General features: G+C 42.0%; 1 protein-coding gene across 2 annotated transcripts in view; it reads right to left on the reverse strand.

Moving 5' to 3' along the window:
• Positions 1–870: 870 nt before the first annotated feature.
• MBTPS1 (membrane bound transcription factor peptidase, site 1) overlaps positions 871–27,462 on the reverse strand; it is a 31,109-nt gene continuing 4,517 nt past the window's right edge. For both annotated transcript variants that reach the window (XM_083514933.1, XM_083514932.1), the window contains exons 3-23: positions 27,181–27,438; positions 26,849–27,052; positions 25,805–25,915; positions 23,976–24,085; positions 23,503–23,619; positions 22,185–22,252; positions 21,588–21,690; positions 20,427–20,578; positions 17,835–17,996; positions 16,163–16,307; positions 14,213–14,401; positions 12,729–12,901; positions 11,650–11,765; positions 11,032–11,188; positions 10,005–10,129; positions 8,897–8,974; positions 7,214–7,354; positions 4,633–4,764; positions 3,476–3,602; positions 2,667–2,797; positions 871–1,704 (exon numbers count right to left, since the gene is read on the reverse strand). In XM_083514933.1, the coding sequence (XP_083371059.1) occupies positions 1,511–1,704; positions 2,667–2,797; positions 3,476–3,602; positions 4,633–4,764; positions 7,214–7,354; positions 8,897–8,974; positions 10,005–10,129; positions 11,032–11,188; positions 11,650–11,765; positions 12,729–12,901; positions 14,213–14,401; positions 16,163–16,307; positions 17,835–17,996; positions 20,427–20,578; positions 21,588–21,690; positions 22,185–22,252; positions 23,503–23,619; positions 23,976–24,085; positions 25,805–25,915; positions 26,849–27,052; positions 27,181–27,438 (2,993 nt within the window). In that variant the 3' untranslated portion in view covers positions 871–1,510. The remainder of the gene's footprint in view (positions 1,705–2,666; positions 2,798–3,475; positions 3,603–4,632; positions 4,765–7,213; positions 7,355–8,896; positions 8,975–10,004; positions 10,130–11,031; positions 11,189–11,649; positions 11,766–12,728; positions 12,902–14,212; positions 14,402–16,162; positions 16,308–17,834; positions 17,997–20,426; positions 20,579–21,587; positions 21,691–22,184; positions 22,253–23,502; positions 23,620–23,975; positions 24,086–25,804; positions 25,916–26,848; positions 27,053–27,180; positions 27,439–27,462) is intronic.

Here is a 27,462-nt window from a genome sequence, read left to right on the forward strand (position 1 = left end):
GTTGCTTTTCCAAGCATGCAGATGGGATAGCTTCAGCTGCTGAGTTCTTGAGCCTGTCGCACAGTTGAGTTTTGAGGCACAGCAAAATGTAAGAAAAAAGAACTTGATAAGCTCATGTTAAAGGGATGGTTTTAGTGCCTTGCAATTTGCATTTCATTTATCCGGGTTTTGAGAAATACAGCCCTCCAGATCTCTCTGTCTGGCAGGATATAAAAGTAAGGAAGTAAATAAATGCAACACCCTTCCATGGCATCACTTTAGTCCTTGATACTGAGTAATCACAGCATGATAATCAAGAGGTGCATGGGTGGTCAAGTTTCTCTCTACTCCAACATCTTTAAAAAACAACAACTAAATTTACACATGCCAAATTGGATCCCAATTTGAAGGCATGTGAAATTACAGAAACTTATTGCAATATAAGTTGCACCTCAGGGCCAGACCATGTGCAGGGATCTTACCAGAGCTGCTGTCATTCAAAGAAGATTCACTGTGTCAAATGAATCCGGGCTCTTGAACCAACCACAAGTTGTAAACCATAAGCAAAACTTGGTTGCAGTTTGTGGTTTGGTTGCAGTCTGTTTTTGATTACATGCTAAGGAAAGCCATGGGTTAGTAAGTTCAGCACAGCATCAGAATAATATTGGGGTGGTGGAGGTGGTAAGCAGCCTCTATTTCCTGTCCCCGAGTCTGCATACTTGCATGCTAAGCCATAGTTTAGCTTAGTGTGCAAGCCAGGCGAGTCTATATGGCAGTCAAAACCCAATCAAAGTGCTTATGTTCACAAATGAAAAGGGTTTGGCACACATGAAGAAAGGATTGCAGAACTGCTTCCTGCCCAAGCTTTCAAGGAGGAAAAACTTCTATGCATTTTTGTTTCAGCTTCGATACAGGTAACATATTTATTGGAAAAAATTTCTCCACCAACAATGGTGAAATCATGCCAAAAAATTACAAAACATCATGGCAAGTTGCTTTATAAAAATAAACAGAAGGATTTTGCCACACTGATTTGTCCCCTTCTCCCTGTCAGTTTTGCATTTTCGTCCTTACAGCAGGATGTTGCGAGTTCTATTTCTCTTTGTAATATATAGTATTAGAAAATTGCATTCCATTCAGAAAAATGGTTCCGCTATCAGATAGCCTTGAAGAGGCTCTTCTCCCAAGTTCTTCCTAAAATAAATATAGAAAATAGCCTCTAATGAAAAGGTTTGGTCAGTTTAAAAGAAAAGGAAAGAAAGGTCTCTTTTCCTCCCTTTTTGGGAAATAGAACAACATATCGGTTCTTTTTAAATAGTGCTCAAGGCTTTGGTGGATTCAGCTACTGAAAATAATCGTAGTTTTTTTATAAAAAATCTCGTGATGATCCACTGAGTTCTTGTTTTGTCAGTAGCCAAAGAAAACATGGGTTCCTGCTTGAATCAGTCACCAAATGCCAGGCATCTTCATTAGTAACGATCATCATAATTCCATGAAGCAGCCAGTAGAAGGTAATCTTTGGCAACTGTGGTCAAACAGACGGTGTCTTTGGTAGGTGACCCTGCTGTATAATTTGTGGCCGCTTGACTCTGGGCTTTCGTCTCTTTGGCCTGCTCTTAGCTTTGATCTGCACCACAAAGAAGGCCAGGACCACCATAGCACCGAGTAACGCAAAGACGGGTATCGTCCCTCCCACGTCCTGGTTGTACCGTCCAGGCATTATTCCTGTATGGGAAAGGGAGATTAATGTAAGCAAGCTGAGGATACATTAACCCATGGGCAAACAAGAGTTATAGAAACTGCCACACAACTACTGGGTTGCCAGTCTTACTCAGAGTAGACCCACTGAAATTAATAGTCATGGCCAACTTAGACCCATTAATTTCAAATAGGTCTACTCTGAGTAAGACTTGGTTGGATACAACTCACTGATTTCAACCAGGGATCACTTCCATGCAATTTTATTAAAGCTGATCATCAAAAGCATAGGCCTGCCTAAAGTTTCCCTTGTGGGGGAGACTACCAGTTTGAAAACCAATGTTAGAATGTGAAACACTGAACCTACTATGTGCCCTCCTCTATTGATTTTACCTGGCTGTAAGGTATCCCAGAACTATGAACACTTCCTTGCCTGTATGGAGAGTGGTACACATCTGGCCGCACCCACCACTAGCATGGGGCCCCTTGGAGGCTGCCCATGAGAAGATGTGGCCCCTTGGGCTAAAAATGGTTTCCCACCCCTGCTCCAGGGTGTTCTTTGAGTTCACATGGGGGGTGTCCATCAGGGCTAGGCATCAGTGTGCATAAACAGGGTATGTGCCATAGTGCATTCCCCAAGAGGAATTTCGATGGCAGACATACAGCGGCTCCTTAGCAGACTATTCTACGTAGAAAGTGGCTACAATTAAAGGTAGGAAATATGAAAACTACTTTTCCAAAACATCAAAAGCCAGAAATTTCACAAGCTATGCCTGTGAACACTGTGGGCAGGTGTGCTAGCACTAATTATGGCCAAAAAATACATACTAAAGAGGAATAAATGAGCTGTAATCTTGATAACTAAAAGTTGGATCAAGATGATTCCAGGTGTCTCTGTATTTCTTCTGCATAGGTGTGTATGCTTCTATCTCATTTAGGGTGGTGTGATGCACTGTGGGCAACAGGTGTCCCACCATTCTGGCACCTACCCCCTGGAATATCCCAGGCTCCACTTTCTCCAGGTGACAAAGGCCTTACTTGGGGTCGGTTCTGACGGAAACTTGGTAAAGCCACTTTGTCCAGGTCGATAGACAGTAACTTCTGATGTTTCCATAGGTTGCTGGAAAAAATGAAAGCATTCAGAACTATTTGTACACTGGGCTACTAGTCAATCAAGACTGCTAGAAAACACTTTGAATATCTGAACATTTCAGTGGGTCTACTCTATGTACATCTTAGGTGAGATACAACCTAGGATTGCAAACTAGGTCAGGCAGACTCAGCCTTGTTTGGCCAGAGCTGGGCAGTGGCACATGGAAACCGCAGACACTAGTCGCAATGGACAGAAGAATCTCCTTACATCTATAGGTCAGAAGGGGTCAGGTGATACTCCCCAAATCTTATGAAAACCCCTGGCCTGTTTTGATGGGCTGAGCAACTGGGAAGTCAATGCATGCTGGGTACACACCACATTTGCTTCACCTGGCCTTAACTGCAAGGTCTGGCATTCCATGTTGTTTTACTTCTAGATTGTGGGCCTTAAATATTAAGGATGGCATTTTCAAACTACTTTTTGGGAGGGGAGGAAGCAGACAGGTTTCTTGCGAATCTGGTGTGTGAATTCAGCTAACAGCTGGTTCTATGGGTTTTCTGGTATGTTTTTAATTCCGTTTTTATCATTCATATGCCTGGAAAGTTAATCAGACAAAATACTGTGTTTATTGACTGCCATATTTATTACATTCAAAACTGGAAACTGGAAACTAAAGGTGGATTTAGCAAAATCAGAAATTGCAACCTGGGAGCCGTTTCGTTCAGAGGCTGTGGCTTCGCCCAAGACAAATGAGGACACGCTGGGAGTGAGCGGGGCTTAGGGTCACGCAGGTGAGCCTCGAGCACCTTCGAATATCGATGAAGATGGTTACCTGAAATCACACAGCGAAACAGTTATACCAGAAGATAATCCCCTGCCTGCTGCTTATGCTGTTTTCTAAGCATGAGGAACACATCTTGCCATTCCTGGAGTACACACGCCCTCCCAAATTCTACAGTAGGTGGAGGCATGGAGCAAGTGTTCTGGTTGGAGGGCAGATATTCCCATGGAAGCAGTCAACCTGAAGTGGGGGGAAGATATTGGGAGACTGTCCAAGAGCCTGCATTTTCCCTCCCCTCCTCCCACCACATTTACATTTGACCCCTGCCTGTTATGAACCCTGCCAAATAGACTGAGGCAGGTAAGAGCAGTAAACTAACCTGGACCTTGTGTTCATCATGTGAGGTCCTTTCTCTGTGTGCCTTCTCTGAGGGAGATCCAGAAGCTGGCAACATGAGAATGGGCCTTTTCAGTGGTAAATCTCCCACTTATGGAATGGTCTCCTTGGGGAGACCTGCCTGGGTCCACTGCTGGCTACATTTAGGCACCAGGCCAGGCAACAACTTTTTTCCCCCAGCCAGATTATTGGCCTTTAACTTAAGAGATTTTTAGACACTACAACCTCTTAGTGTGTGGAATGCTAGACTGCTTTCTATGTATATTAGTGTTTTTAGCTTATGTTTTAGCTTTATAGTGGTTTTGATTTTTGTATTACAGTGGTACCTCGGGTTACGGACGCTTCAGGTTACAGACTCCGCTAACCCAGAAATAGTACCTCAGGTTAGGAACTTTGCTTCAGGATGAGAACAGAAATTGCGCGGCGGGAGGCCCCATTAGCTAAAGTGATACCTCAGGTTAAGAACAGTTTCAGGTTAAGAATGGACCTCCGGAATGAATTAAGTTCTTAATCCGAGGTACCACTGTACATTACACTGCAAGTCGCTTTGAATTTGCATTTTGTTTTTGTTTTTAAAAAGCAACTAATAAGTCCGAATAATAATAACAATGGGATCATCCACCCCACTCCCAGGCCAAATACTACCACAGCTCATGTGTAGAAGCACAAATCAAATGAAAATCACCTTCCATTCGCTCTGGAAGAGCATAGCCTATGCCTGTTGGAGGTCGTTGTCTGTTTTCTGAATGGCTGAGGCTTGGTGGCATAACTCCGTAAGATGTGTATTGAAGAAGAGAATCAAGAAGCCAAAAGCAATCTGGAATTTAAGAAAAAAAATAAAAAAGCGAGTGTTTTGATAGTTCCCTCTAGCCAAACAAACCAACTCCACACATTAACTACACTGATTGACTCTTTCAAATCCACTGCTGCCACCTGTTTTCCCTTGACACTGCATTGCTGCTGTTTTTCCGTGCTATGCTCCTGAAGCTCAGCCCAATTCTTTTGCTGGGACTAAGAATGGAATGGGGAATGCTCTGAGCCTGGGTTTCAACTCCCATCAGTCCCAGGCAGCATGGCCAAGAGTCAGGGATGACGCAGCTTTAAACCATGTCTCTGATCTGCTCAGCACTCCCATTTCTATAATGCAGGCTCCTTCAGAGGTGGAACAATAGCCATCACCATGTTGTTAGTTCAAAATGCAAATGCATTTCAAACCTTATTTTCTGATTCTGGTGTTGCCAATCACAAACAATGGTCTAATGTGATGGTTCAGACACTAAAGGAAAGTTAAGCTGCCATCATGATGGCTTAGTGAGCTGTCGGGATGGAGCCTCAACGCCTGTCTTCTATGCCTTCACGACATCAACCCTGTGAAAGGAGAAGTCTTATCCATGGCTACCCAGTGAATTATAAAATGTTTGCTCTCTTTCATGTGAATTGACATGGTGCAATAAAGTCAATCTAAGCTGTCAGAAAGAAGGCTTTCGTTTACAAGAGCAATGTTTATTAATGCAGCAGAACAGGGCTGCCCAGAGGGGCATCATAATTGTTTTCAGCCTTTAAATTGGAAATAGATTATTTTGAGGCACGTGTCTTTTAGGCATGAACAAAAACTACTGTGCTGGGGAAATTTTAACTCGCCAAATTTTCAGACCTGCACCTCTTGGAAATCTAGTTTAGCCTTCACAGACCATTTTAGCACAGTTCAAAAAACACTGTCTAACAATTCCCACCCAGGATAGCTGTTTGGTGGGAATGGGAGTTAATCTGCATAATCCTGATGTAACTGAAATGCTCACCTTTGATTTTTTTTTAATTTAAAAAAAAACAGAGGTCAGACACGTTTTTAGGATTTACAAATCATATATGCGAGGAATTTTAAACACAGCTAAGCTCACTGATGTCACAGCAGGAGGTACTGCTTTCAATTTGCAACATGAAAGCCCGCCTGATACTGTATTTAAAGCTATCCTCTTTGACTGATACAAAGAACTCAGCGTTGAATTTAACAGCATCCTCTGGATGCTGACCTGGTGTTTGTTTCCAAGCCCAACTGAAGGCACTCACACTGATGTTCAACGCCCTCCATGCCTTTGGCCCCAAATGGCCGAAAGACCGCCCTGTTCCCTGCAGACCGTCGCAGGTGTTAAGATCAGTAGTGTCTCGAGGGGTGGTAACATGGGAGAGGGCTTTCTCTGTCACAGTGGTGGAATTCCCTCCCAACAGAGGGGCACCTTGTGCCATAGTTATTCAGCTTTCATTGTATGCTAAAGACATAGCTCTTCCCAGGCCTTTGATCTATTTTACTTTTTTGTACTGATACTTTGTTTTAAACTGCATTGTTTCTACTGCTGTAGTGTATTTTGGGACCTTATGATGAAGGATGAGTAAGAAATCTAACCATTAATTATAGGGATCAAAATCCCTAAATTCCCTATATTTGGTATGAAAGCTAAACCACAGGAATTGCAAACTGAAGGCATCAAGTGAAAGATGGACAGTAAATAATTTCCAACCATAGTCATACATGGAGTAGACCCAATGGATACAATAGGTCTACTCTGAGTATGACAAGCCTTCAATATCATCCAGAAATGTAAAGAGTTTGAAAACACAGTAGAAGTAATACTTCTGAGGGTTCTATCAGATCTTCTGGTCCTATGAATTTTCCACCCCCACATCTTTGCATTCAAGTAGTTGTTGTTTTTTTCAAGTCCGAGTGAAGTTATTCTGTCTGGAAGCTAGAGCGGGAGAAGAAATCGGCAAGTGGTAGGAAACCACTAGAGACAAGGTTTACTCTTTAAGTCTTTAAAAATTTGCTTGTAAATTTACTATGCAAATTTGCTATGCAAAAGTAACAGCACTCCATGACTAATCCCAAGGAATCTTGCAATTATTAACTTTGAATCACCTCAAATCAGATAATCTCTTTTCAGTAAATCTTTTTTCCTAGCTAGTAAGATTGAGATTCTTTTCTGTCTTCTTCTCTCTCTCTCTCACTCATGAACAATTCTTCCACTAAAGCTGCATTCCTGTGCCCAATTACTGGGAGTAAACCTAATTGCCCCTTGCTTCTGAGTAGACATACATAGGATTTTGCAATAAGAGACCTTCCACTAGCGAAGGTGGTATTTAAACTTGTTCTACTGCAGATATGAAGTCATTGTACCATATGGTAGGGTGGCTGTCCGCTGTGCATTGGCATTGTGACAACAGACTTTAACTTACACGAGTAATGGGATGTTTACTTAGCAAATGCAACACACCTTTCTGCCTGTGGCTATCATCCAAGCAATTTGAATCACCGTACAAAACGATCCTGCCTCCACCTTCTGAAGGAACTTGGAAAAGGCCCAAAATGGGGACATTTTCTATTATTGCCGTTTCCTGCTTTAAAACTTCAAGACCTAGAGGAAAGGGTGGAAAGGAAAATTGTCAAATAGCAATATCCCAATGATCTTGCATAACCTGGGTAGTCAAAAAGCACTGGCTCAAACAAAAAATTTAAGACGCATTACATTTCTACAGGATGGTGTGTGTGTGTGTGTGTGTGTGTGTGTGTGTGTTTGTGTGTGTGTGTTTGTGTGTGTGTGTGTGTGTGTAAACAAAATGGAAAAACCCTCCCATCGCCTTAATCCTATGTATCTTCATCTATATAATGCTGCACCTCTGCACTTTAAATGATTTCCTATGGCTTCCAAAGGACAGAAGAGTTGTAATTCTCAAGCACATTTATTTAAATGGATTTACAGTGGAAATGTGGAGTGTTGGGGAATGCCCATTGCTCAGTGGTAGAGCATTTGCTTTGAATGCAGAACGTCCCATGTTTAATCCTCACAGGCACCTCCAGATAGGCTTAGGAAAGACTCCCTGTTTAAAACTCTCAAGAGCTTTGTAAAATGGTTAAACAGGATCTAAACAGGTCGCAACAGGACTGAAAAGCCAAATACAATACCACCAAATTGCCATCATTCTTCATTTTGCTTCCGTGAAAGATAAGGGGAAATAATGAGCAGCGAGCAATGGCTACACAAGAGGGCAAATGTATTTTTCATTATAACTGTAACTTTCTGGTTTATCAACAGTCATAGTTAATGGTTCAGCATAAAAGGAAAGAAGATTAGGAGACTAATTTGGGGAAACCATTTTTTAAAAACCAAAAAGAGACTTCCATTGTCCTTTCTCTGTTATCAAAATAATTGTAGCAGACTCTTTGTATCAAAGCTGCACGTGAAGAGAGCCACATGTGTGTGTTGGGAGCAGAGGTCAAAAGTGATTAATGGAATAAACAGCAGCTCTTTTTCTTGCTCATGAAAAACTGCAAGTTGCTTTTTAGACTCCAGTGATTTTACAAAGCAGTGCTCCTGATGCAGGGCTGGAGGCAGGAAGAAGCCTATAATGCCCAAGGGTTAAGTGCTGTGGCCCTCTAGATGTTGCCAGACCCCAACTATCATCAGCCCCAGCCAGCATAACCAACAGCCAAGGATGATGGAAGCTGTAGTTCAACAGCATCTGAAGAGCCACACGCTAGCCTCTCATGCTTTACTGTCCATGAGCAAACCCATACTCACCAGCTCTGCTCTCAGATTTTGGAGCTCTTTGGACAGGGGAGTGTTCCTGGGATGGGGTGGTTCTTTAGGGCAGGAGATCCACATCTCGAAACTCACCTGATTCAAGTTTGCAAACCCAAAGTTATTTGGAAGCCACTTAGACCTTCAAAGTGGTGAGCCATGATGTGGCTGTAAGCCTTCCCAGTGCAACACTTTTGGACACTTTGGATGAACAAAGATTAGCATGGAAAGTGGCTCTTTGCTTTTATTTTACTTGAAAAATTAAGTGAAAAGTTAACCCCCGTCATGCCCAAAAGGGCTGCTGGAAGTTAAATTATACAATGAACCGTAATTCCATGCCTACCTAGGAGGAATATGAAATGAGATGCAGCTCTGTACCTTGATCCTTAAAGGTCTGTGCAATCACAATGCCATCTTCTGGAAACTTTGCAATACTACATCCGGAGGCGTAGTTCACTGCAAATAATAAAAAAGGGAGCAATTCACCAATTCTAGCTTATAACTAGAATCTTGCAGCCATAATTTGACTGGTGGATTCAAATCAGCCCCCCAACCCAGCCACACTACCCTTTTAATAGCTTTTGGACCTATGCTGAGAAAGCTCTTGCACGTTCCTTATACACGTGCATACAGGATTGAAGCCTAAAAGTTGCAAAAGAAGATCTGTTACTAGCCACAGCTTTTTCCATTACAGGGCTGCAGTAACAACAGACTTTGAACCAGGTGCAATTCTCCCTTCAATATATATCTTAAAAGACACAGGTATCCTTTCAAGATCCCGATCTGGCAAAACATCTCACAGACTCCAACTTCCTTGTCTGCCTCACTATTCCCGCTGCTATTATTAGTTACTGCTCTTGTTCTTGTTATTATATCTATTACCCGCTCTTCGCAAGAAGGTCCCAGGGTGGGTTACAGAAATAAAAATACTGCATTAAAATAGCTTAAAACAAATTACAATCACAACTAGGGTGGGTCATTCATATAAATGAGTCTCTCTCTCTCTCTCTCTGTGGATATAGATATCTCCAGTGTTGAAGGCCAAGGTAAAGAGGTGCATACACTGAACACTGTACAATTAAGGTATCAAATGCACCTCTGTGGGAATGGAATCCCACAACTTAAGGGCTGGCACAAACAATGTACACTCCCAGGCCACCACCCACAATAGCTTCTGAGAGTGGTGGAGCTATCAAGGTGGCCTCCTCTGTCCATCAGTCCTGTGGTAAGGGAAAAGAGAGCCTGCTTGGGTCAAACTACACAGGGCGAATGGACACCATCAACCCCGTGAGGAGGAGAGTGAGGCAAGCAAGCAGAGATATCAAGGCCCGTCCCAGTTACACTGTCCTCTACCTACCCTACCCACCCCGCCGCCCGTGTGTGAACTTTACTTTCTGTATTATTTATTTTAGTATTTTAAAATTGTGTCTTGGCGGACTGATGGTATATATATGCAATAAATAAATAAGACACCCAGTTGACTTACTTTCATGACTTGCCATGGTAAAATCCCCTTCATACAGCCCGTCACTAAAGGCCATGCCCCACACGGAGAGAAGATCATTCAGAGCTGGAATATTAGCTCCCCCAGTGTCAGGCATCCACCATTGCCTACAAATGCATCACCACAAGGCAAGTTATCACAACCCAGAAAACACTATCATTTCCTTGGTGGGTAAATTTGAACTGCCACGACCCACACCTAATGTCCATGCTGACACAGTAATGACCAAAGACAACAGGATTCCTATTTGGAGAAGCCTCAGATATGCAGAGGTTTTACAATATTCCATGCGCATCTGCCAATGACTGAATAAGTTTGCCTAGGCCTCTTTTAAAAAAAGAAAAACAGCTGAAATTTATTATTATTGTTGATTAAACTTTGGATGAAGGGCAATATAGAAGTTTAATCCAAAGAACACAGGGTGGTTTGCAATATAAAAACACAAAAATACATACCATAATAACAAAACAAAAATAAGTCCCCCACCAGTTTATGAACAAAACAATATTTCATGAATTCATTTAATTAGCCAAAGGCCTGGGAAAACAGGAATGTTTTTGCCTGGCACTTAAAGATAAGTAACTAAGGCACCAGGCGAGTCTCCCTGGGGAGAGCATTCCACAAGCAGGGAGCCATCACAGAAAAAGCCCATTCTTGTGTTGCCACCCTCCAGACCTATCGCAAAGAAGGGACACAAAGAAGGGCCTTAAATGATGATTACAGGGTCCAGGTTGCTTCATATGGATGGAGGCAGTCCTTGAGGTATTGCGGTCCTGAGCCACTTAAATATTTAGATCGATTTAAGTTTTTCAATTTTGTACTAACATTTTAAAGCTTCCCTACAAGTAACAAACTACATCAGCCAACAACCACTTGATTTTGAAATCCTCTGACTGACCATCTAGAAAATTCTGAAATAAAAAATCTACCTCTAGGTGAGCTGTATAAAGGAAAGTATAGGATACAGCAGGCAATGGATTCAATCTGGTCAGTTCCTGAATATCCATACCTTGTGTTTTCATCATAAAACTTGACTTTCCTCATCACTGAGGTGTTGTACCAGTCACTGAATATTATGAGTGACAGTCCATTGTCAACATCCCTCCTCAGTTTAGTTATTTCTTCTGGAAAATACTCTTCCTCACTGTCCACCATCAATAAGGTCCCTGCAGGAAAAGGGGAACAACAATTCAGAATGACAAAAACCTGCACAACATCACTTTGCCCCTTGCTTGCTCCCAGACCTTTTTATGAAGGGAGACAGAACAATGCTTGGCCCACGTTTTTGCCTCAGAGAGCAGATAGCCAGTGATTCACATCCTGTCCTTTCTCTGCTGTAATACTGGGTTCTCTCTTTGACTAAAGACAGTCAGATTTATCCCCCTTTCTTGGCTTCTGTGCCCCTTTTCAAGCAGCTTTGGCCAGGCCTACCTCCTCTCCTCTCACTCCCAAGTCTCATATGGTGATTTTCCTCTGGCTTAAGGAAACCAGCAGCCTCCATTTGGCTCCTCTCCTGTTTTGGCCTTACATATTTCTTTGGCCATCCCATCCTCAATTTGAGAGCTTGGGCAAGCTCGCCTCCCCAAAACTGCTTTGATATATAAAAAGCAAGCTCACAATTACTTACCATACTGACTGGCATCGAAACAAGTGAAAGGTGAACCGAGAACTTCAACGAAATACCCCATACTTCTCAGATGTTGGTACATATCCCTGAAGTTTGTGTGGATGTGGTCACCATTCCTAAGAAGATAAACCAAGTGAAGTATGTAAACTGATTTTCTTGTCATAATACTTTCTAAGGGTTTTGGTATCTTAAAGCAATATATGTGCACAGTTTATGGACAAAGCCTATCACTTGTGGTTCAGGACCAATAGCAGATAAGAAGGAATATAATTTGAAATACTGTGTGCATATAATAAACTACAAAAAAATATTTCACAAGGTATGAAGGTGAGGGGGGGCTGTTTTATCCTGAAGGCCACATTTCCCTCCAAGGGCTGCAGTGGACAGGGCCAAAGAAAAAACTACATTTGTACAGTAGGCTGGTTTCCATACATACCCCTCTGTATTCTTCATCAGAAAAACAAGAGGTATTTACCAGAGTTTAAGGAAACATTCAGAAGGCAAAAGCATTTGGGTTGCAAAGCTGAGTCAGTGAGATATATGGTTTGGGGGTTTGTGCAACAGCTTAGCGTCATGGCTTAGCGTCATGTGTGAACCAGACCACATGTTCAATGACTTTATATCTTGCTTAAAGCAGAACAAATCCCAATAGGGATTTATTTTTAGGATATATTTTGGGGAGGACGAAAAAGGAAAATGCACATTACAAAAGTCATTAATTTGAGGATGTAGTTTACCTCTATTACTGTCACAATGACGAAGACCTATTTTCTTTCTAAGCTAGGATGAAATACTGTAATTTATGAATGAACCAAATTTTCATGGAATGTCAGACCCGGGTTTATAATTCCCCTTAGAACTAGAGAAGATAAGGCAAATCTCCATGTTATCTTGAGAACAGAACTGTATTTCCTATTTTGTCAATGTTATTACATGCCAGTATCATCATCATCATCATCACCACCACCACCACCACCAATTAGCCACTCTTTACCCTAAGGTCCCAGAGTGGGTTACAGTATTAAAAACAATTTCAAACAGTAATAATGGTCAGTAACGCACAAAACACACACACACACCAGTCTAAGGGATCATTCTTCATCCTCAAATTATCCCTTGGAAAATATCCTGGTGGATAGCGAAGATTGTGATATTGATCCCAGAGGACACGCTTACTGCGTGGGGGTGTTGGGATAACTTTCACTTTTATTGGGAGTTTCACGGTTGAAGTCTGTTCAGCGCCAGCTTTTGACTGAAAGAAGTAAAAACAAAAAGGAACCTGTTGTACCACATAATGCTTCCCCTAAACATAATCCAAACTACAGAACATTCAACTGATAAATATTTTTTTTAAAGCTGTCATTCAAATACATTCCATTCCATCCCACACCTTACCACAACCTCACAATCTCACAGTATAATACTGTGGTGTAGTGGCTTGAATACGGAAAATATAGCTTAAAAACCCCAGTAAGCCACAAAGCTCATCAGGTGACACTAGCCAGGTCACTCTCTCAACCTTGCCTATTTTGCAAGGTTGCACCAAGACTACAGCACCACTCCAACCTCCTTGGACAAAAGGCCAGATACAGACGCTGGACTATTTCAGATTTTGTGCTTGTATTTTCCAAACAGTGTTTAGGCCATGTACTGAAAGGATGGATTTTGTGTTCAAAATCAGCTTGTAAGAAAGAGATCATCAGCTGTCCAGAGAAGAAATCTTCAAGAGCCACACAAAGTGTGTCCAAAGTACCTGGGCAAGACTAAAGCACTCCTTTGGGTCCCATGGACTTTAAAGCTAGATTCCTTTGTTGTTGGTGCCCACACCCCTAACATACATCAATATGCCCAGTAGGTTTAGATCTCAAGGCCAGCCCCACTTGGTATGAATTAACAAAAGCATTTATGAAAGCAACCACAGACTGGGTGAGGAACCTTTTTTGATCAACCTTCCAGGAGGGCATGTCAGAGCTAACACAAAACTCGGCAGAGCAATGAAGGTCCATTTTACCTTTCTGCAGCAGACTAGTTCGTGTACACACACTCACCCCTCTCTATCCTCCATCCTTTATCCAGGCAAGCAAGAGGCTTTATCAAAGTTCAATGACATAATCCAGCCAAGCAAAAACATGCAAGGGGTGTGTGAAGCAGGTGAGAGGTGTGGTCTGGGGTGGGTGGGTGTGGCTGAGAAACAGTGTATGGGCAAAAGAGAGTCCTGCATGACAGAAGGCTGGGAGGGCTGCAACTGGCACCTGGACTATGTGTTTCCTGCTGCTGGTCTAAGAAAAGCACATGGTCTAGCAGAGTCACAACCTTCAGAATTCTATGTTAGTTTTCAGACATGGAAAGAGAACACACTTGCCTTTTGTTTGATCTTTAAGCACCCTAATTCAACTATCTAGCTACATTTCATGCTGCTGTATCAATAAGGGATACTAAAGTTATATTACTGGCATGTGTTTCTCTCCTAGTAGCATTTTTTTTTTTGCTGAGTCATGTGCCATACTGTGCTAGGGTAAACAGCAGCAGATCATGGCTTAATAAACAGCAAAGTAAGACATACCTCATTTTCGGCCGGAGAGGAAACAGTGATCATGACGTGTCCTTGTGCAATGCCTTCCCATGAGGCTGCTTTCTTTGCGACAGAAATAGAAATTGCTAGGTACCCTGACCAAGGCCATAAAACGGGGGAATAGGAGAAAGCCACCTCAATGTAATCTCCATTCTGTGGTAAATAGGGCTGCCAGTCGGGCTAGATAACACAAAACAAAGCGTGGCTTGGTTAAAACACTGATGGATATATAATTATGACTCTGAACTAGCATGATCCCTATTGATGTCTGTGTAACGCATTTTGTTCATCAGAACACTGGATGAATAAAGCGCCACTTCCATGGGCAGCACTCAAGAAAACTCAGCAATGCATTTTCTGGATCTGCTCTTCCTTACTAAATAGGAATGACATCACCTTTGACCTGCAGGTTAACAAAGGTGGACTGGAGAGCCCTTTTATGGCATCCTGGAAGCATAGGCATGAGGGAGAGCTACATGATGATCAGGAACTACACACAGTATTTTGATACTGGCGGGCAGGTGTGGAGGATTCCCTGGTCCTGAATGGGGTAACTGTGCCCCTGAAGGACCAGGTGCGCAGCCTGGGAGTCATTTTGGACTCTCAGCTGTCCATGGAGGCACAGGTCAAATCTGTGTCCAGGGTAGCTGTTTACCAGCTCCATCTGGTACATAGGCTGAGACCCTATCTGCCTGCGGACTGTCTCGCCAGAGTGGTGCATGCTCTGGTTATCTCCCGTTTGGACTACTGCAATGCACTCTACGTGGGGCTACCTTTGAAGGTGACTCAGAAACTACAACTAATCCAGAATGCGGCAGCTAGACTGGTGACTGGGGGCGGCCGCTGAGACCATATAACACCGGTCTTGAAAGACCTACATTGGCTCCCAGTACGGTTCCGAGCACAATTCAAAGTGTTGGTGCTGACCTTTAAAGCCCTAAACGGCCTCGGTCCAGTATACCTGAAGGAGCGTCTCCTCCCCCATCATTCTGCCCGGACGCTGAGGTCCAGCACTGAGGGCCTTCTGGCGGTTCCCTCATTGCGAGAAGCAAAGCTACAGGGAACCAGGCAGAGGGCCTTCTCGGTAGTGGCGCCCGCCCTGTGGAACGCCCTTCCAGCAGATGTCAGAGCGATAAACAACTACCTGACATTCAGAAGACATCTTAAGGCAGCCCTGTTCAGAGAAGTTTTTAACGTGTGATATTTTACTGTATTTTTGGTTTTTATGGAAGCCGCCCAGAGTGGCTGGGGAGGCCCAGCCAGATGGGCGGGGTATAAATAATAAATTATTATTATTATTATTATTATTATTATTATTATTATTATTATTATTATATACTTTGCCACTTTCCAGAGTGTAGTGGAAGCATTCCATCAGAACTGGATGCAGCAGTAAGCAGACTGCTGGTCTTCCTGTCCCCTACCTTAAAATGCTTATGCTGAAAGCTTACAATATAAAAACATGGAATCATGTACCCAATTAGCACAAAGTTAAAGCCATTTAGGGATATATGATGGCAAAATGTTCTGCGCTAGAACACTGTTGTGCTAAAGAATGCACAAGCAGGTTGCTGGTAACTTTGTTGTGCAATATATTGTAGAATCTGTTGTGCAACAGCATTAATGACTCCTCTCTTGTGCAATACAAAAACTCAACTGTCCTCTAGCTCAAGAGGCTTTATGCCAGCAGACAGAGAATGCTGGTTACAGCCCCATGTTGCTGCATTCATCACACCACTTAAGTGTTCTCAAAAATTAATTGTCATGTTATCCTAACAGCAGATTTTGAAATTTCTTGTATAAAATTGAATGAGGGTGAATCGACTTAAGTTTCAATGGGATGCATATATTTAGGATCAGGTCTTCTCAAAACATCTCATCTACAGGAGGAAAGAGAAGCTAACATTCTGTAGAATAAGGTTCAACTCTTTCAAAGTCTACCTTGTCTACGATTCTTCCAGTGACTCCCATTCCATTAAGGATAGTAACGTTCACAATTGTTGGCATGCCTCCATAGTAGATAGGTTGGGAGCAGTACGGCCACATGTAAGGGCATTCCGTCAAGTCGATGTAGCTCGGACTCAAACTAAACAGTCAGGAAAAAATGAATACATGCATAAATACAGTAAATAAATAAACATGCTTTGAGCCTAAAAGACCAGTGTTTTAATCTTCTCCATTAAATCCCAACTAAAATTGAAATTGTAAATACACCAGGCAGAGTCAAAGATGCTCGTATTATTTTGAATCAATACCGTCATGGAAATAATAGCAATACACATTTTTTTAAAGCATAAATGAATGGAGAAGACTGTTTAGTACAGGGGTGGACAGACCTCTGGCTTCTTGAAACTACTTTGTTTTTACTAGACCCCCAAGATCTACTTGCCAGAACTAGGTGCAAAAGGCATAGACCATGTTCACACTCCCATTTACTGTACACTCAACTGTGTTTCCAGTACTCGATCATGTGTTATCCAAAACACATATGCATCCTTTTCCTGCTCTTATCAAATACTACTGTTTGATGCAATGTTTGTCTATCAATGATACAGAATGATGGGACTTCCAGGGCATTCTTTTTGGGAAAACTAAGATGGTGGCTACAATGGCGGCCTCTGGAATCCTGAAGGCAGAGACCTCAACATGTGTCACTATCAGTGGTGAGTCCTAGCAGGCATCACCATCAGCAATGGTCCCCCAGCCCAAAGTTACTGTATCATGATGCTGGACCACTTGCCAGGGTGCCAATTTGCACAGCAAAATGCACCTCCAGCTCTTGACCACAGCTGAGAATATGATAGCCTCAACCATACACAAGCATAGCTCATTCTTTTGCTGTTTTGTATTTAAAGTGCCAAAGGTACTAAGCACTGTATAACCGTTAAAAATCACAGGCCTTGCCTGCAGTCTTACAATCTTGATAATAAATATTTTTTGTAAACTGCTTGGAGATTTTCTTACAATCAAGCAGGACATATATTTTGTTAAACAGATAAATAATTTGCATTTTTATTGCGCTCTAAGGTTTGCCTTAAGCAAACCTAATTAGGCAAGTGTAAACTACTGAAACCAGCCCCATCAGGCTTTCGGTAGCAGCTATTACAGCAGGCTGCAGCTGTGAAGAGATGAGAAGCAGGGCCATCCCATCAGCTCTCCTGCAAGACCAGCTCTATCAAGCTCCTCCCATCCCTAAACTGCTTTCATAATAACTGGTCATTATAAGAACTATTTAAGAATTGGTGCCTGTGATTATTTACCACCACCACAACCCTTCCGTCCCCATTACTTTTTTTCTCTTTTGTGTTGTGAGTTTTTGATTGTAAGTCTGAGGGCAGGAACTATTTTAATTGCCTCTACGTTTTTTAAAAACAAAAACTAAAAACCCCTGGATAAGCCTTTTCAGTGAGGTGTGGGTTAAAAGTGCTCACAAACAAATAAAATAGCAAAACCTTCGCTTAATCACAAAAGAAGTTCAGAGATGGAAAAAAGCTGAAGTCAGTTTAAGTTATCTTGGCTGCGCCAATGCATTTTTGGATCAATATATATTTCATAACATAACACAAAAAAAAAAGGTTTACTTTGAGTTATTAAACCATGCATACAGTCTTACCTGGCCTGTGGTTTATAACTATTGAGAATCTGGTAGGCTCTGAGAAGATCAAGTTTGCCATGCCCTTGCTCAAACATGTTGACCCCAGGAAGTCGTCGTGCGGATGCAATAAGGGCCTGTTTCATACTAGCTGGATTCACCATTTCACGCTTCTGGACTGTGCTAAAAATGAGAAATAGTTGTAATGTTATACTATTGTCCTGGTATCAATCAAGCCAAGCTGAAGTTAAAAATGAATCACAGCCTTGTTGTAATAATTTATTTTATTCCTGCAACCTTTTCTAGTACATTTTACTGAAGTAAACACTGGAGAAATTGGTATAAATAGTACCTTCTTTTAAACACACACACAAAAAGAAGTACATAAAATTTTGCCGTCTTCTTTACTACCCCAGGAATAATTCATCAATGCTAACACAATATGTGACGCGGGTGGCGCTGTGGGTTAAACCACAGAGCCTAGGACTTGCCGATCAGAAGGTCGGCGGTTTGAATCCCCGCGATGGGGTGAGCTCCCGTTGCTCGGTCCCTGCTCCTGCCAACCTAGCAGTTCAAAAGCACGTCAAAGTGCAAGTAGATAAATAGGTCCCGCTCCGGCGGGAAGGTAAACGGCGTTTCCGTGTGCTGCTCTGGTTCGCCAGAAGTGGCTTAGTCATGCTGGCCACATGACCCGGAAGCTATACGCCAGCTCCCTCGGCCAATAAAGCGAGATGAGCGCTGCAACCCCAGAGTCGGTCACGACTGGACCTAATGGTCAGGGGTCCCTTTACTTTTACCTTTAACAGAATACCAATTGAATTGGACTGCACATTGGCACAGAAAATTGAAATACAAATTTTAGAAGAAATATAAATACATAATACAGCTTCTACCAGGGCTCAGACAATTTTGTTCTACACTCCAATCCTATGCACATTACTCAGAAGTAAATCCAACTGAATTTTTAAACCCAGATTTGGATATCTTGTTCTCTACAGCAATGGTTCCCAACATTTTGGTATGGCAACCCACAAGTGATGTTTGATGATAGTAAGACATAGTCTCAGATAATTATTAACGATGCAGCCTGCTTCTGTATTTTGCCAACATAGCAGTCACTGCTGAAAAGTCTATCTCACAAACATATGTACCACCAAACATCAGCACAGGCATCGCTTCATTATCAAGTTCAGGATACTCTGTAATAATGGAGTAATTTTGGTAGCATGAAGCCAACATTCAGAAAACCTTACTTCCAACAAATTATTTTTGAGGACCCAATTAGATAACAGTTTAATAAGTTCAAGGACAACTTCATGGCATCATTGCAAATGGTTTGTGAATGCATTCTAACTTTTCTTCAGCAGAAAAGCAGTTGACAAAATTTTGACAAAGCAAATGCCAAATCACCTCTGGCTTAACTATTAACTAGCCCTGGCGGATCCGGTGATGGTTTGCCACAAGATGCTCGTACAGGGAATTGTTTTGAGTGACTATTACTGCTCGCCTCTGTTGTGCAGGTGCCTGTGTGTCAGAGGCAAGCAGTTAACAGTTGCTGAAAACAACTCCCTGCATGAGCACCTTGTGGCAAACCGTCATTGGATCTCCTGCCAGCCAACACAGAACAGTTCTTGAGTCTTTTCAGATGCTTGGTTACAAGTGACAAACACAGCATTTTAATATAGCAATGAAACAAAAGTTGGGAAAGGTATCATTATACCAGTTAAGGATTAACATTGATAATTATTTGTGGTCTATGGCCAACTTGCGCAAGTTTTGCAACTTATTTTCAGGCTGTGACTCATAGGCTAAGAAATGCTGCCCCTAAAGCATCAAAGCTTCTCTCAGTAAAATGAAGGTCACAGAAAGAGCAGATTTTTTTTAGCTACTTCAAATTTTAAAATGTTGTTATGAAAGAATATAAGATGGTAGGAATGTTAGATGCAACAACCAAGCCTGTTAATTTTTTAACAAAACAATTCCAAATTCATAGGACAACGCAGGAAATGGGTGATCAATTCATGCAATAAGCTTCCTTGAAGTAGGACACTGATTAAGCAACTATTAGTCTAATGAAGCACTTTTATATTGATTGTAACAATTTCTTAAAAGTGATAAAGCTACAGGTATCCTTTGAACCTGAAACCTGTGGAGCCAGAATATCCTCAGTTCAAATCTCCCTTCAGCCACTAACTCGCAGCAACATCAAGCAAGTCACTTTGCTTGCAAACTCTGCTTACTCTGAAATCCCAGAGCATGCTGTGTTTCCAGAACAGCTTCCGGGGGCGGGGGGTGCTTTTCATGAGTAATTGAGGCTAACTGATCCTAAACCGGGACTAGCCAACGTGATACCCACAAGCACACATGTGCCCACAGAGGCCTTCCCTGGTCCCCACAGGGTTCCCACTCCCCCACTGAAATTGTATGTGGAAATAGCATCCTATGTTAGCCAGCAGAAAAACTTGTGGTATGCTTCCATGTGCTGCCCACAGCAGTTTCTTCAGTTTGCATATGTACTCATAGGCCCCCAAAAGCTGTTGATCCCTGCACTAAGCCAATTCATCTTTATTTAAGTAAACCTTTGTGGTGCTTGCATTCTCACTGAGTACTTACCTTACTAGCAGGGTGACAGCACCTGCCACCACAGGTGAGGCCACACTGGTCCCAGAAAGAGAGCGGCATCCGCCCTTCATGCCAGAACCTCTTACTCCGGAGCCGTAAGTAACGATGTCGGGCTTGACTCTGCCATAACCTCCAGGCAGTTCCTTGGGAGGAAAACAAAAGAATTTCTGTTATTTATACAGCTTTTGCCAACTTGGTATCCTCCAGATGTTTTGCACAGCAACCCTCAGCCAGCACAGCTGCAGTTAAAAACATCTGGAGGTCATCAGGTTGGCAAAGCTTGCTCCAACACAACAGGCAAAAATCTTGCTGTTCTTTTATAAACTCAGCATTGGCCACAATTTTTCAGATTCTGAGATGATTGCCAATGCTTTTTGTTGAATGTTACTATACGCCCACCACATACACTCACTGCTGCTGATATCAGAAAACAGAAAAGAAAGGACAACAGCAAGATTTTTTACTAACCTGAAAACTATTGTTTGAATATTGCAGGGGAAACTTCCTGAATCAAAAAGTAACTTTGGGGTGCTTGAGATGTTACTGTAGTATTAATGTGCCGTATGCATCATCAACAAGATGATTTTGAAACTTAACAGAGAAAGATTCTGCTTGTTGAATTTATTTTTATGTTTGATGTTGTCTATGTATACAAACATTTTTATAAACAACTTTGTATTTTTGAATTAAAACATGAAGATGCAAAAACAGTGGGTTTCTTGTTCTTCTGGCACTAGAGGACTGAAATTACTATAAATGCACTCAATTCATTACTGCTGGTGCAACATCATCATGAGTAAATTTATTCAGTCACAATGCACTGTGTCTCTCAGCATCTTTGCAATATAAAACTTTCCCATAATAATAATGAACAATTTCCTACTTACGAATAATGGGCCCTAACCATTATTCTGATTTTTCTGGTTATACTGACTTATTTATTTTTTAATGCGAATTTCCTTATTTAAATTTATAGGCAATCCCAAAGACTCAAGTCAAGGAATAAGAGGAGGCAGGGCTGGAAAATTAGCAAAGCTAAGTAAAAGCCAATCCAGATTGAGTAAGTTCCCACAGCCTTTCCTGCCTTAACCCTGCACCGAACAGGTAGGTCTTGCATGCTTCCAAAAGCTGCTCATGCTTGAAGATGCTTACCCAAGTGGTCATTCCCCTTGATGAGAACCGAGCAATGTTATCTTCAAAGTCAATGCCACCTACTCCAATCACATCCATCTGGTCAGCAGGATTGTTGAGTGTGCTGAAATTAGTATTGCATTGTTATTTATCACAGCCCTGTACAACCTCAGCTTTGTACAAAAAGATGAGGGCAAATCTACATAGTTCTGTTTCCCACCCTTTTATTTAATCCTCCCAGGTATTTTATGAGAGAGAGACATAAGAGAACAGGCCTTGATCACCTGGTGAGCTTCACAGCTGAGCAGCGATTTCAACCAAGATTTAGAATCAAGGAGTCGGACAAGGTCTTATAAAACATATATTATTTATTTTATTAGATTTCCTACCTACCCTTTCCTAAAAGGTCCTAGGATCGGTTGCAACAATAAAATATACAATCATAAAATGTTTGTTAAGCCACTTTGTTAAACCTTACCTGCCTTGCTAAGTACCTGTCATCAGAATGAGCTCTGTTGCCATAGAAACAAAACCAACTTTTTACATTTTTTTCTGAAGGGAAAAGGTGTTGTTTTATCTGTGGATGTTACTTCGAAAGAACACATAATTGGCACTTACCCATATAAAGGGCCATCATTTCCAATAGCAGAGACCATGATCACATTGTTGGCTGTCAGCTCCCATACCTGGAAAATTAAGAAACTCAGATTGCTGAAACATACTAACAAGTGATGATGATGATATATCACAATCTTTACAACCCAGAATTACAAACGAATAGCCCCCTCCCTGAGAGTCTCAGAAACTAATCAGTAACATACTAGGAGGTACCTGCTTGTATCTCTCAGGAGATGCTAACAATGAAAACAAAGCAAAACCTGGTTAGACGCCCCTACAGAGAGAGGGGGGGAGAGGGAGAGACCCATTTTGTGACCTAAAATTCAAAGTAACTACACAAATCGATACTGAATTGGAATTAATGAACTCAACTAATGGATACCAGATTGCTGTAAAAGAGTATTGTCAATAACCACATCCTTAAATTTAAATCTTTCCAAAATCTCACTATTGTAACACAAGCTGCCTGGAGGAAATGTGAAATAAATTCCTGCTGTTCCAATGCCACATTGAGGCCCACATATAAATTTATTAGTGCTAACTCAAGCAGCCTTTAAGCCACAGTTCTCACTGACATAATCAACTTCTGTTTAGGCGGCACCACTGAAGGTGGGTAACTCTCTTCCAAAGAAACCTAGTATTTCCACACAGAAAAATGGATGGGATAAACTCCTCTGTGACATGACAGTTTCCACTGCAGAAGGATCTGTTGGTTGGGGGAGGAGCATTTGATCATGTGAACACTGACCTATTTTGAATATTCCTTAGAGAAAGCATGGCTGCAAAGATAATAGTGTACATCCTAAGACCCCATTTTTCTTCTTTTCTGAGCAGCCTCCTGAACCTACCTACAAAATCTGTTTCAGGAGCTAGGGTGAACCTCTAGGACAGCAAAGGAGGGAGGAGTCTTTTTTATGTGAATAGTAGGAGCCATTCCATTTGCAGAAGGGCTACTCGGGATTATTCTGCAGTGCTTATACAGTCGTACCTTGTTTTGCATCTGGGATCCGCTCCGGAGCCCCGGTCTCTAGCCGAAAAGGATGCAGGGCAAAGTGCCATATCTGCACACGGAGCGGTTTGCGTTTCTGCACATGAGCGAGCTGCAAACCCAGAAGTAACCCGTTCCAGCACTTCTGGGTTTGCCGCGGACGTTCACCAGAATGGACGCTAGACGAGGCGGACGTTCACAGAGGTATTACTGTACAGTAATACTTGTAAAGGCACTACAAAATTAACCCGAAAGCTTCAAAGGCGCAGGATAAATTTACAAAAGCCACAATCGGATGCTACCCAGGCCTTTCCTCCACTTCACACGTACCTTGTCGACAAAGGGATGATCCATGAAGTCGGGACCTCCAATGCTAAGGTTTAATACATCTATCTTCTTCAAGATCGCATAGTTAAAGGCATCCAGAAACCAAGATGTGTATGAGACCTATTTAGGAGGGAAACTTGTTTAAAACACCAAGCACTGTAAGAAATGAAAACATTTTTAACAACAGAGTTCCGCCCCCCCCCCCCAAACCACTTCACAACCCAAAAAATCTCACATACCTCTTAGCATTCTCATTTATTACTTTATAAAGCCACAATTTTGCTTTTAAAACACAACTCGAGTTAATTGCATAATAAAAACAAAACCTTCTTTGAGAATTGCTGTAGGTGATTTCAAAATATGTTAATCTGAATGTTCTAGATTGAAAGTCTTCAGTAGTTACCAAACTGAACAGTATGCATAATGTAGCATCTTATCTTACAAAACTTGCATTGATGTTATCTGGGGCAGCATACCTGGTTGTTAGTGAAGACTCTAAATATGTGCAGTTCTGAGTCTGGAGCAAATCCCTGGCACTCTCTCATGCTAGCAATCACACCCGCTACAAAAGTCCCATGACCCAGACCTGTTGAACATAAACAATGCTTTAAAATAAAGCTCAAAACACTACATCGCTTTTACAGATATTTCAGCTGCATTTCCTCAGCGATTCCTTTTTAACACAGCCTCTCCTTCTTTAAAAGACTTGACAAATTCATGGAGGAAATTCATGGAGGAAAACCACAAATTCAGTGGTTACTAGACAGGATGGGTGTGTTCTACCTCGCTGTCAGGAGACAGTATGCCTCTGAATATGGTCCTATTAGGAGGCTTCCCATAAGCCAAAGGTTGGCCTTTGGGAGAATAGGATGTTGGATTAGATGGGGCTTTGGTCTGATCCAGCAGACTTCTTCTTATGTGCTTTTGCAGCCTCTCCTCCCTTAGATTATAAAGTTCCTCAGAGAAGGGATGCTTCTCATGTTGCCCTGTAAAGCACTTCATACACGGATGCCACAATGAATAATAAACCAGCAATGACCAGGTGTGCAATTTTAAATGTGACAAGGAAACTCTTTCTGTATGCAATAAGATTAACCCGCCTAGAATATTGTGATCCCAATCCATGGTTTCATAAGCACTCTGGTTCCTGTAATGGGGAAGAGTTTGCAGAACACTCCCCAATATGGCTGTGGGCCATTTTATGCACAGGAACGATATGTACACATTGGAGCACCCACAGGTACAAAACAGCCTCTAGATCAGGTTTGCTGATTTAGAAGTGGCATGTTTAAATGGCACCTCCAAGTAAGCATTTATATCGTGCTCCTGAAAGCACTTGGGACTTAATTCAACTGACATTAAGGGAAAGTTGCAGAAGAACTGGCAGAGGACAGAGGTGCATGTGCCACATGAAGTGATGTTGAGCTGGAGTAAATTCACAATTTTTACCACATGCTGCATTTGTAACAGTTTGGTTTAAATGTTTCTTGAATTATAATAATGTACTAGATCACATGCCTCCAAGGCCCGCTTTGACGGCTGGAAAATGACTTGTAAAGGTAAAGGGACCCCTGACCATTAGGTCCAGTCATGACCGACTCTGGGGTTGTGGCGCTCATCTCGCTTTACTGGCCGAGGGAGCCGGCGTTTGTCCGCAAATAGCTTTCCAGGTCATGTGGCCAGCATGACTAAGCCGCTTCTGGCGAACCAGAGCAGCGCACGGAAACGCTGTTTACCTTCCCGCCAGAGCGGTACCTATTTATCTACTTGCACATTGACTTTGACGTGTTTTCGAACTGCTAGGTTGGCAGAGCAGGGACCAACAAATGGGAGCTCACCCTGTCGCGGGGATTTGGACCACTGACCGTCTGATCGGCAAGTCCTAGGCTCTGTGGTTTAACCCACAGCGCCACATGCATCCCGGAAAATGACTTAGGCTTTTACAAATAAATGTTTAATAAATGTACAGACACACAGACCTGTCTTCAGAAACCATTTGCATAGTGAAATAAAAGTAACAATGCAGAATCAAATTAAAAACACCACATGCTACACTAATCACATGCTGCACTGAAGGAACCCCGAGAGCCCTAAAGTAGGAGTGAGAAACATGGGGTCTGCCATGTTTGTTGGAGCACTGGGTTGTGCTCTTGGGAATTGTAGTCCAACAACATCTGGAGGTTCTCCCTCCCTGACCTTAAGGAACAGACATCTCATTCTAGCCTTACCTATATAGCACTGTAGAACACAACGGACAATTCATATTGTGTGAAACAAACCCTAGTAATGAAATAATGAAATTCACCATCATCCAAGGTTCTCTCATTAGTCCAGTTTGTTCTCTCTTTTACATTTTTGAAGTGAGGATGCTTCTCGCTAAGTCCAGTGTCAAAGACAGCCACTTTTACACCAGCACCTATTTACACAGAAGCAGATTTATAAAATTACAGATGAGCAAGAGACGTTTCTTTTGTAGTCTAAAGAACATATTCCTGAATGCAAATGGATACTAAGAGGTGCATAAATCTTATCCAATGCTTAGTAAAATGTTTTCTCTTCCTAATAGCTAGCAAGTCATACAAAGCTTGCTACATATTTTCATTGAGCCTAAATAATGTACTAAGAACACTTCAGCAGGGCCAAATTTAAAGGATTTTTATTGCTTTACATTGTAAAAATAAAAAATATCCTTTTCCCCACTTGAGTATTAGCATTCTGGAAAAGATTGTCAATATTTATGCAGAGAAGCCACTCAAATGCGCTGCAATGGCAAATATGATCTTATGCACTATTTTGACTTTGCTTTCTGAGGTATGTATTACAGCTTGAATAATTAGCTTTGTCAAAGATAAAAATATTCCCAAAGGAAAGGTCACAAGAACTAGCCTACAGGGACCTAGACATACATTAAGAAACTTATATCCATTTTATATTGTCATGGTTTCCATAAAGAACATATTTATTATTTTTAAAACTTCCATATCATCTGCTTTACTGGGAACTCAAGTTGGCTAACGAGAATATTTCACAACTGCAATTTGGGGAGGATGCTTCAAACCCCTAACCTTGGCCTTCTGAGAACTGCAATTCCTAGGGCTCCCTGGAAAGAGGTGATGACTACTGGACCAGTTCAAGTCAGTGGTATGAATGTGCTACCTTATTAAGGGATACAGATCCTCTGGAAGACTACTGGCAAGGGTATATTTTCTGCTCATAGGGATGTACTTGCTAGTCATTCCCACAACAAAAGCACCATGTCAGAAAAATAAGCTGCACACTGATGTACTCAAGTGAGCAGCCTTATTCTTTCTGTGATCAAGGGTACAAATTTCCATGAATCTCAGAATACCTGTAAAACCCATTTGCCAGAGAACGTCCGCCTGAAGCGTTTGAGCGACTTGCCGGGGTATGGCTCTCAGCAAACGCCTACTTGAGTGCCTGCCTGTTGCGTGCCAAAATCCAGAACCCAACGACAAACTTGCCCTTCTCAGAGGACGAGACGACTGCCATTTCTGTGTCCATCTGGTTTCATTGCAGGGAAATGCTGGATCAGCTAGATATTGGAGAGTTGAAATGTTTTAAAAACTAATCACACTGTCCAAGCAGCAGAATAATAAGGAGATTTAAGTAAATACAATGATCTCCTGCCACTTCACTGGAAGAATGACTGAGCCTACTTACTTTCAGTGTACTTGAGCGAGCGAAATACTTTTCTTTGGGGGGTAACTCGTTTGATATTGGGATGATCTTCAAGTGTCTGCACTCCATCTCTCTGTTTCTCGTTGATTTGGATCACCTCAAAATCACTGGGGTAGTCACTGGCTGGGTTGTTACGGGGTACAATCCTCCAGTTCTCTATGTCACTGCTTTTCAGAGCTCTTGAAATAAATTTGCTTCTTGCTTGGGCTGAGAAGTAACCATTGAAAGCCACAATATACTCTGCAAAGAGACCACCACACATTA

Source organism: Podarcis liolepis (assembly GCF_965112155.1).
Source record: "Podarcis liolepis genome assembly, chromosome: 7".
NCBI classification, from domain to species: Eukaryota; Metazoa; Chordata; class Lepidosauria; order Squamata; family Lacertidae; genus Podarcis; species Podarcis liolepis.